This window comes from Suricata suricatta, unplaced genomic scaffold (genome assembly GCF_006229205.1).
Source record: "Suricata suricatta isolate VVHF042 unplaced genomic scaffold, meerkat_22Aug2017_6uvM2_HiC HiC_scaffold_21, whole genome shotgun sequence".
In the NCBI taxonomy this organism is placed as follows: Eukaryota; Metazoa; Chordata; class Mammalia; order Carnivora; family Herpestidae; genus Suricata; species Suricata suricatta.
Genome location: NW_021865992.1, coordinates 356,169 through 366,935, shown reverse-complemented (window position 1 = coordinate 366,935; position 10,767 = coordinate 356,169). Strand labels below are relative to the sequence as shown.

At 46.9% G+C, this 10,767-nt stretch overlaps 1 protein-coding gene across 1 annotated transcript; it reads left to right on the top strand.

The window, feature by feature from the left end:
• The first annotated feature begins 3,232 nt into the window (after positions 1 to 3,232).
• On the top strand, positions 3,233 to 9,808 carry LOC115284807 (phosphoglycerate mutase 1). Its single transcript, XM_029931292.1, has 4 exons — positions 3,233 to 3,483; positions 7,082 to 7,356; positions 8,097 to 8,277; positions 8,728 to 9,808. The coding sequence occupies exons 1-4, from the start codon at positions 3,345 to 3,347 to the stop codon at positions 8,895 to 8,897; spliced, it is 765 nt and encodes a 254-aa protein (XP_029787152.1). The 5' UTR covers positions 3,233 to 3,344; the 3' UTR covers positions 8,898 to 9,808.
• Positions 9,809 to 10,767: the final 959 nt, after the last annotated feature.

The window sequence follows — 10,767 nt, the reverse complement described above, 5'->3', positions numbered from 1 at the left end:
TCCCCAGACTCATACCCTTTGAGTTGATGCCTTTTATTTGTAAGGTTTAATAGATGGAGGCAGAGGCGAGAGGAAAGAGAGAGACCAAGGTATGGAGCCAAGAAAGCCTTTATTGGAGTCTGCAATTCCCAGGCGACTTCCCAGACTCTGGAGTGGGGAGTCAGGGAAGTCGCGCCTGGTATGGGAGAGCAAGGTGTTTTATGGGTGCAGGAGTTCCGGGTGTGAGCTCAGGTGGGCAGATAGCCAAGTAGGGGCATTTTTGGATTGTGGCAGGATTCAATTGGCTGTTCACTTCGGTGAGGTGAGGGATGCTGGAATTCCATGGTGAGGCATTCCAGTTTGAGACAGTCCAGATTGGAGAGTGGGGGTCGTCGGTCCCTGGCAGGGCCTGGAACTATTACCTGACCAGCTATAAAATGGCCGCTGGTGCTTTTCAAATGGTGCGGGTCATTCCAGGTCTGCAGGTGGGGGTTGTCAGTGCATGCAGCTCTCCCAGCAAACTGGCCGCTTAGTCGCCCTCCCCTGGCAACTCTTACATTATTAAATCTTTTTTGCCTTTAAAAAAATTAAAAAAAAATTTTTTTTTTGACAGACAGCACGAGCAGGGGAGGGTCAGAGAGAAAGAGGGAGACACAGAAGCTGAAGCAGGCTCCAGGCTCTGAGCCAGTTGTCAGCACTGAGCGCGATGCGGGGCTCAAACCCACAAACTGTGAGATCATGACCTGAGCCAAAGCCGAATACTTAACCGATTGAGCCATCCAAGCACCTCATTTTTGCCTTTTTAAAAAAATGTTTTATTTATTTTTTAGAGAGAGAGTGCAAGTGAGGGAGTAACAGAGAGAGGGGGATAGAAGATCTGAAGCAGGCTCTGCACTGATAGCAGCAAGCCCAGTGCAGGGCTCAAACACGAACTTGGAGATCATGACCTGAGTTGAAGTCAGCCGTTCAACTGACCAAGCCTCCCAGACACCCCAGATCTTTCTTGCCTGCCTTCTTTCTTTCTTTCTTTTTTTCTTTCTTTCTTCCTCTTAAGTTTATTTGTTTTTGAGAGAGAGAGAGACAGACAGACAGACAGTGTGAGCAGGGGAGGGGCAAAGAGAGAGGACGAGACAGAATCCAAAGCAGGCTCCAGGCTCTGAACTGTCAGCACAGAGGCTGACATGGGGCTCGAACTCACAAATCGAGAGATCATGACATGAGCTGAAGTTGAATGCTTAACCGACTGAGCCACCCAGGTGCCCTGATCTATTTTGTCTTCTTGATCATACTGCTGATAACAGGATGTTATATTAATGTTAATAATATATTTATTGTTATTAGTATGACTATTTGCTAGGCACGTGCTAAGTGCTTCTCAAGCACCATCTCACTTATTCCTTACAACAGTGTTTTAGGTAGCTATGAATATGATTATTATTCCAGTTTACAGATAGGAAAAATGAGGGTGAGAAGTTGAGTGACCCATCTTATGTCCCATGGGTAATCAGAGAGACATTTGAACTCAGGTTTCTTCCTATTTATATCTCCTACTCATTGCATAAATGTGAGACCTCAACTAGATAAGAGCACAGAAATCTTGAAGCAGAGAGCAGGGGGAGGAGAAAGGGACATGGCAGGAGCCATGACTGGGAGTGGATTAGGGCCAAGGCAGAGGGACAAAAAGTACAGTCTGAAAAGCCAAGGTTGAGGCTGGAAAAGCTCTCCCTGAGAGGGCCTGGGTGTCAGGATTGGGATGTCCAAGCAGTAGGAGCCAGCAGAGGGAGAACCTCCAAAAGGAGTCTTTCAGGGATCCCCATGTGGGCCATGTGGGCCATTTCTCACTTTGCAGCTTTGGGATTCTGTGAGTTCTGGGTGTAGCTTTTAGAGCCGGACCTCAGCCCAGTCATCTCTCTGGTCATTGAATTCCATCTCCCAGCTGCAGAGGAGGGAGGCACGAGCATTGTGGTTAGAGGGCACCCAAAGCCATTCAACTGCTTGGGTTTGAATCTTGGTTTCTCCTCTGCTTCTGAGCTGTGATTTTGACCAATTTATATCTCTGGGTCTGAGCACACATGGATTTAGGAGCAAGCCTCAGCTTGAATCTTAAGTCCTGTAACCTTGGGCAATTCACGTCATGCCTCATTTTCCTCTTCAGTAAATAAAAATGTATAAGACTTGCCTAATAGGATCATTATGAGGATATGAGGATTAAATGAGTTAATGTTTGCAAAGCACGTATAACACTGTCTGGCACTTTTATTTTTTACTGCATGTTAAAAACTTTTCTAGAATCTGTTAAATGTAGCACACACCACACATTTTATTGTTAGCTGTTTACATGTGGGTCTTCTTTGCACTTCACTTGCTCTAATGGGGAGAAAACGCATTCAATCCATCTTTGGCCCTAGTCCACTGACTGACTTGTTTGGTGCTCAATAAAGTGACCTGTTTGAAATAAACCAGGAGACAAAGGCATAGGCAGCAGACAGCTGTCCAGATAAGCAGATCTTAAACTGCAGATTGGGTGTAGGGGAGGAACAGGCAGTGATTCTCCTCTTTCTGGAATATTTGAAAGGGCTCAGACACTGACTAGAGAGAGGCCAAGCCATGAGACTCTCGAAGAGGTGGGACAAACAGCCCAGTGTTTATTGTAAAGAGCAGGGCTTTGGAACCAGTGGTCAGAGCCAGTTCTCTTACGTGTAAAATAGATCAGTATCGGCTAAAATGAGATCGCAATAGTAACGGCTATTTACTGAGCACATTCCAGGTGGACAGGCACCAGCTGAGTATTTATTATGTCCATTCACAAATGAGGCTGGGCGACGTTAAGCGACCTGCCCAAAGATACAAAGCAATAAAATAAAAGAATGAAGACTCAAACAGAGGTGTGTGAATCAAACTCTGCATACGGGTGGGAAAGTGACCTGGCGTAGCTAAGCGCGGTTCAAATGATAGCCACTTTATTAAGACAATCGGCCTATGAATAGTAGCAACACTAGGAAAGCCGGCCGCTTTCTAACGCTACCGGCCGCACGCACGCCCGGGCACCGCGCAAAAGTCCCACCGCCTTTCGGCGCTTACGTGCGCTCCGTGACCCGCGCGGTGGACGAGGGGGCAGGCGGCTGAGACCGCATGCGCTCTGGAGCCCTCGAGCGCGCCCCTCCCCCTGGTGGCTGCAGCTCAGGCATGGGGCGCATGCGCACAGCCGGCGGGCGGAGGGCGGCCCCGAGGGAGTGGAAAGATTTGGAAGAGCAAGTGCGCGGGAGCGGGGTGCTGGGGTGAGACCGCGCAGGCGCGGCTGGGGCCGGACAGCGACTCCGGAATCTCAGCGAGACTCAGTCTGCGTCGCACCCGGAACCGCAGCCATGGCAGCCTATAAGCTGGTGCTGATCCGACACGGAGAGAGCGCTTGGAATCTGGAGAACCGCTTCAGCGGCTGGTACGACGCCGACTTGAGCCCGGCCGGGCACGAGGAGGCGAAACGGGGCGGGCAGGCTCTGCGAGGTGAGCAGCGGGCCGGGGCGGGCTGGGGGAGGGTGCTGCGGAGGCTCGGGCGGGCGCCGCTAGTTGAGGGTCGCCTGGTTCGCCCCCGCGCCCTGACGGAGAGGGCTGACCTTGTGCTTCAGTTCTCCTGCAGTTTAGTTTGCTAGCAAAATGGTTTCAGGGTGTTGTGGTGGTGGTGGGGGGGCGACTTGCTCAAGGTCACCCAGTGGTGTGATGAGCCACTCCGGGAAGAGGACTGGGGGCGGTCGTCCCGCAACCCACTGCATTCTCCACGACAGCATCTTGCGAAATTCTCCCGTTTACTAGTCTGAGCATTCAGTAACTGGGGGCCGGGGTATTAAATTGGATGGCCGCTGCCTTCAGCAGCTGTAACCAAGCCTTTTCAAAAGGCTTCTGCGGATGCTAGTGAAGCGTCAGAACACACGCTTGTCCCCCGGCTGGGGCTTGCGGGGGGGGGGGCGGCGTTAACGCGGCGCTGGCGGACTACAGGCCTCAAACCCACGTGCTTGGGTAGGCCTTTGCTATTCAGCAGCATCCCCCAAATCCTGTGCCGGAAATGCATCCACAAATGTAGCTGAATGAATGAATGAATGAAAGATTTGAGTTGATCTTCTCTATGATTTCATAAAGTAGATCATTACCCCCTTCTTTTCTTTCCTTCCCTGGTCCTCTTTTATAGCTGGGAAAAGTGAGGATTGCATAGATGACTTGGTCAAGGTCGTATCTCCTTTTTCCTAGTCCATCCCGCTCGCTCCAGTTCTGGGTTGAGTAACAGGTAGACGCTGGGCAAAGGTGGAAGCGGCAATGAGATAAACTCGTATACCCCGGCTTGCCCCCTGCTGCGAACAGCGCTCAGGTTTTGGAATGCCTTTTATAAGCTGCCAGCAACTCAGAGAATCCTTCTGTACTGAGGTGCTTCCACTGATGGTTAAGGGCATCTCTTCTAACCCCTGGACATTGAAGCAGCCATTTAAAAGGGTCATTGAGCCTGATGTGGAACAGGTATTTGGCCTCAGGTTACTCTTTCTAGCTTCTTGCCTTCACTTTAGATCCTTTTGAATTGAAGCAGAGGTTTAGAAAGTGTAGGAAATGTAATCCTGCTGGCTGTGTGTCTGCTTTGAGTTGGCTTGGTGTGACTTACGTTTAGGAGAGTCTGGTCAAGGGAAAGTGCTGGGAAAGGAGGCCATTTTCTCCCTGTCTAGCAGGAAGAACTGTACGGGGCTGTGGTGGTTTGCTGATGACTAGCCCAGGACAAAGATAATTGCAGCTGAGTGATCAAATGGTTAAACTTGTAATCTCTTCTTTAAAGTAACCCCCATCTCAGGGGTTTTTTGGTGGTTAGTTATTTCTAGTAATCTCTACATCCGATGTGGGGCTGGAACTCAAGGGCCTGAGATCAAGAATTGCATGCTCCACCAACTGAGCCAGCCAGGGGCCCTCCCATTTCACTTTTTAAGTAAATGTTGGTAGTATTGGTTTAGAAAAAACGCCATTTAAAAGATTAATACCTATGATGGGCAGCACAAATGATTATATTTAAAAAAAGCTAAAAGAAATCTGAATGGTGAAGATCATTGTGAACATAAAAAACCTAAAGTAAATATATTAAATTCTTCAGAGCTTTAAATGACAGTAGGGTTTAGGAACTCTCGAATCGTTTCAGGAGGAAGCTAGTGAGAACTGAGTTTCTGCATGCTGTCTTACTCTTGGGAGAGGATGAGGTCCACGCCACATACCGCACCATCCACCCCACCCTTGGGAAGGTCCTAGGCTATGCTTTTATTTATGGGGAAGTTAAAGGAAGAGGCTTTAGTTCTGAGTGGAACTGCTTTTCTCCTTGGGGACCTGTTTGTGCATACAACAGGAGACACTCCATCGCAAGGGGAAATAATTGCAGTGAAACAGCCAGTAGCTTTTCAGCATGGGAGATGAGGCTTGCACTTGCCAATGACTCAGCCTTTTATTGGGGAGCCATTCGTCCCTTTAGAGTTAGGGAGGAGATGGTAATGGAGTCTCCTAGGACTGGTCCTGGGGTTCTGTGATGAGATTTGTCATCTTTTCCCTTGTGGGTAGTGATGGGTTTCCTGGTGATTAATCCTCCCCTCCCCCATCAGCATAGTTCTTACTGGCCTCATTCTCAGTTGAACGACTGGCAGGAGAATTCACTTCACGTTGCATTAATTGCTGTTGGCAACCTCAGTATGAGGCAATACCCAGGAAAGTTTGTGCTGAATTTCAAAGAGGGCCTTGTAGCCTCATGGAGAAAAACACTACATGAAGGGCCATCTCCTTATTAAAGTGGGAAGGGGGGATAATCTGTCATGAGATTAATTGTTGCAATCTGTTGGTTGGGGCAACATAACTCTTGATTACCACCCCTTAATAACTACAGTGTATGGAGGAGAGATTCTAAATGAGTCAGATGGCACAGCATCTGCTCTTTCTGCTTTCTCTAGGGAGTGGCTTCTCCTAAACTTGGTCTAACAGTTGACCTAAGTATGTACAGGCTGGCACTTGACTATAGCAGAAAGGCACTGCTGATTAAGAGACTGTGATGATTTCCACTCCATAGTGAAAATATAATTTCATGGAACGTACTGAAGTTTTAATCAGCATCCTTTAAGAGCTCTTGCTGGGTCCTGATTGTTGGGTTTAAAAATGTTTTCCCATAGACAGGAGGTGAGGATGAAATCTATTAGTAATTATTGGGCAGAAGTCCTGTTTTTAACTAAAATACAAACACCTAGGGGCGCCTGGGTGGCTCAGTTGGTTAAGCGTCTGACTCCAGCTCAGGTCATGATCTCACACTTCGTGGGTTCGAGCCCCGCATCGGGCTCTGTGCTGACAGCTAGCTCAGAGCCTGGAGCCTGCTCCGACTTCTGTGTCTCCCTCTGTCTCTGACCCTCCCCTGCTCGAGCTGCCTCTCTCTCAAAAATAAATAAAAAACATTAAAAAAAGATGAAAAAAAATACAAACACCTAGATCCTTAGGGTTTAGAAAAATATGGAGGTAGCTGGAGATGGAGGTGATGAGTTGGATTTTGGAGTCACAGAGTTTGGGTTTTAATCTCTCGTGTAAAAGCTACGACCTTCACTGATTTGCTTAATTCCTCTAGTCTTTATTTTCCTCATCTGGTAAGATGGGGTGCAAGGATTGTAATCTCAGGATTGTAATGAAGACTAAATAAAACACGCACAAAATAGTCCAGTGCTTGACAAATGGTAAGCCCTCCATAAATATTGGTTATTATTGTTTAGTAAGAGATTATAAGTTCTTAAGGATCCTTTTCTTGAAAGAATTGAAGCAGAAATATGTTCTTAAAATGGGCATAAGCACAGCATTCTGGGGTTTAGGAAAGCAGCACAGATGGAAGGCACAGGTCAGCTTCCTGACAATGTTTAGGTCTTGGGTTAGAGGAATTATTGGGGAACCACTGGGAGGTATATTGTCAACTATAACAAAAAACATTTTATCTTCTGTAAAGGTGAAATACTGTCTTTTCTTCTAGGGTATACAAACTAGTTCAATTTATATATGAGAAAATTCTGGTTCCATAGTGGACCTGATTGGCTTATCACTTTGAATTTATGATTCCCAGATGCTGGCTATGAGTTTGACATCTGCTTCACCTCCGTGCAGAAGAGAGCAATTCGGACTCTCTGGACGGTGCTGGATGCCATTGACCAAATGTGGCTGCCAGTGGTGAGGACTTGGCGCCTCAATGAGCGGCACTATGGGGGTCTGACTGGCCTCAACAAAGCAGAAACTGCTGCCAAGCATGGCGAGGCCCAGGTAAAGATCTGGAGACGCTCCTATGATGTCCCGCCACCTCCGATGGAACCTGACCATCCCTTCTACAGCAATATCAGTAAGGTAAGGACAAACGGGTTTGACTCACTCCACCTAGGACCAGGGTGCTAGAACCTGGGCCTCACTCTTTTAGCTTTTATTACTGCCTGCCTTGTCCCACTGAGTTTATAATTTATGCTAGTTAATTGTAATTCCCCTTCTCCAAGGAATGACCTTCACTTGTTAAAAGATTTAGTTGATAGTTGTTTATCTAAAAAGAAATTATGTCTCCTTTTTTGTTATCTCCATTGCCATACCTTATAAAAACCCATTCCTAGTTGTAGGGCCTTTAAAAACATTTTAATGTCTATTTACTTTTGAGAGAGAGAATGCGTGAGTGGGAGAGGGGCAGAGAGAGGGAGGCAGAGAATCAGGAGCAGTCTCCAGACTCTGGGCTTGAACCCACAAATTGTGAGATCATGACCTGAGCTGAAGTGGGACACTTACCTGACTGAGCCACCCACGTGCCCCTTAGGGTTGTAGGGCCTCCTTAAGCCAACTGTAAGATTAAGTGAATTGGGAAGAGCCTTATACCTACCTTTTTTCTTCTAAGTTGTTTCATTTGAACTGTTAATTTTCCCAATATCCAGTAATGGTGGTAGGAAGAGCAGCAAGATAATTATTCCCCTTGCTAAGCTCTCCGCTCCATTCTGTGCCCCGGGGAGACTTTGACCTATCACTTTGATTCACACCTCAGGGGATGAGGAGTGGGCAGCGCAGATGTAACCACTACTGATTGGCGGGCACTGATTTTCATTGCTTAGGACCGCAGGTATGCAGACCTCACCGAAGACCAGCTCCCCTCCTGTGAGAGTCTGAAGGACACCATTGCCAGAGCTCTGCCCTTCTGGAATGAAGAAATCGTTCCCCAGATCAAGGAGGGGAAACGGGTACTGATCGCAGCTCACGGCAACAGCCTTCGGGGCATTGTTAAGCATCTGGAGGGTATGTACATTTTTAGGGGAGCCCTTGAGGAGGGACACAGCAGAACTGCCAGAGATCAGGGACTTATTCCTTTCTAGGGAAAGGCTAGGCATATTGATAGCCTCTCATTTTGCATCTTAAGTTGTTTTGCCTGAGGGCCTAGAGGCCTACATATGCTGGTTTTTGGCAGGTTGGATGGACTACGTAGGACATTTGAGATGTCTGTAGTCCTGCTTCACTGTCGGTTTTCACACCCCACTTTGGGAGAGAGATCTGTGGTATACCACCTTATATACGTTTTTCTTTTCAGTATCTGAGAAGGAAGTACTGGAGGCATTCTTTGGGTGATTGGTCTGTAATACAGATCATTACTGTCATTACAAGTATCAGAAAGGGTGTCTTAATTTCTACCAAAGCTTTGTCACCTGCAGCAGGGACAGCTTGGCTGATCATGGTGTGTATTTCGCTCAGGTCTTTCCGAAGAGGCTATTATGGAGCTGAACCTGCCGACAGGTATTCCCATGGTCTACGAATTGGACAAGAACTTGAAGCCCATCAAGCCCATGCAGTTCCTGGGGGATGAAGAGACCGTGCGTAAAGCCATGGAAGCTGTGGCTGCCCAGGGCAAGGCCAAAAAGTGAAGGCGGGCAGGCAGAATGCTTTCCCAAGGACGCCCTCCCTGCCCATTCCGTTCCTCCACATTGCTTCCCTGCACATGTCACACTGGCCACATCTGCAGCATCGAAAGTTTTAGTTGCAGATGGGGACCAGTGCCTTCTAGTTTTGTTTAGCCATTTTGTCTCTTGCACCCACTCTCTTCATAGAATCTAGTCAGAATGGCACTTCTGGGGCATGGGTCTTCAGTCCCAAGCTAAGGGAAAACTTTTACCCAAGGGTAGAGAGGTAGTAACTCGGGGATTTTTGCTACTGCTTTATTACTAAGACCTGCTTGAGTTGGGGATAGGGAGGAATCACATTAAGGTGTGACCGATGAGAAGCAAGAGAGCCTATTTGTGTTCCCAGGAGCCAGTCCTGTACTGTTCTGTAGTCAGGTGACTGGGGGCTCCAGTCAGTCCAGTGAAAGATGATTGAAACAATCATTCCTCTCTGACTGCAGTTGGCTCCAGAAGATTGGGATCAATTTGAACGTTTTGTGTTACATTTACTTTAAAAAAAAAAAGTATGTGTATGTATATATATAAAATAATACAAACCAAAAACCCTTCTGGGGTTTCTAGTGGCGGTTGAAACATTCCCACATGCAATCATCCCAAAATAAGCCATTCCTCACACCAACGTGGGATAAGCTCCTTGACTTCCGAGGCCTAGGAGTTCGTTCCGCTGGGTGTTTTAGAGCCCCTCCCCGCCTTAATGTTTTATGGCAGTGATTGCCTCTTGATAAAGTCCAAGTGTGTCTTCCACTGTATCTGTTTCTGATCATGTCCCAGTTGCTTGGTCCTGCCTCTTGGGCCCAGTACTCATTTTGAGTGTAACTGTACTAAGTCTTTTTTCCAGATCAGTATAATAAAGGAGTGATGTGCAATATCTTCTATGTGATGTAGTAATCTCTTGTCTGAGGCGGTCAGCTTGAACATTAAACTTGATGACAGATTAAGAGCTTTAGGACAGTTACTTTACGCAGCCTGGCCCCAAAATGGGTGTATCTTACTAGGTTTTCTACCTTAGAATGGGAGCCGAGGCGGGGTGGGCAGGTCTTCCTGGCTGAGCCCTCCGTCCCTGTTGCCTCCATAGCACCTGCTCAGTGTGTTGGCCGAATACTTCTTGAGTGGTCAGCTTCTCAAATTCCATTATGCCTTCTTCTGAGTAAGGTAAAGTTTACCTTAAAAAGCTAATATTTTTCTATTAGAAATATGTAAACTTGGTGCCTGGGTGGCTCAGTCAGTTAAGCATCCAACTCAGCTCAGGTCACGATATTGAGGTTTGTGAGTTTGAGGTCCACATTGGGCTTCCTGTTGTCAGACTGATTCAGATCCTCTGTTCTCTCTCTACCCCTCCCCCTGCTTGTGCTCTCTCAAAAATTGAAATCTCTAAACTGGATTCACACTTTTCATCCTCAAAAATGACACATAACTTTATAATAAAATGATACAGAAGAAAAGGAATATTACATGGTCTACATAATTGGGAAGGGACATTGCTCACATTTACCTTCTCTTTAAAGCTTTTGAAAAGATGGTGAACATGAAAGCCTACAAGGCAAGAGAAAGCCCATAATACCTTTCTTCTAGTAGGAGCAAGTAGCATACTAGGCTCTCGTGAAGCTCCTGTGTGCCAGCTACATAACCTCTAATCCTGACAACCTCTAAAAGAGCTGGTTTCCCGAGCTTGCAGAGGAAATAGGCTGAAAGAGATGCAGAAACTGCCACATATATACTAAGTACTGGAACCCAGATGAAAGATGTTGAACTAGAAGTCCTTGTTCTAAAATGTAAATACTAATTTTGCTTTTCAGGTTTAGTTTTTCACTTGATCTATAGAGTAACCCCAGGA

Bases quoted from the DNA above. Each gene is read 5' to 3' on its own strand.
- LOC115284807 (XM_029931292.1), top strand. From the start codon at position 3,345: ATGGCAGCCTATAAGCTGGTGCTGATCCGACACGGAGAGAGCGCTTGG. The intron at 3,484-7,081 runs GTGAGCAGCGGG...TATGATTCCCAG, and splicing joins GGGCGGGCAGGCTCTGCGAG to ATGCTGGCTATGAGTTTGAC. The intron at 7,357-8,096 runs GTAAGGACAAAC...TTCATTGCTTAG, and splicing joins TCTACAGCAATATCAGTAAG to GACCGCAGGTATGCAGACCT.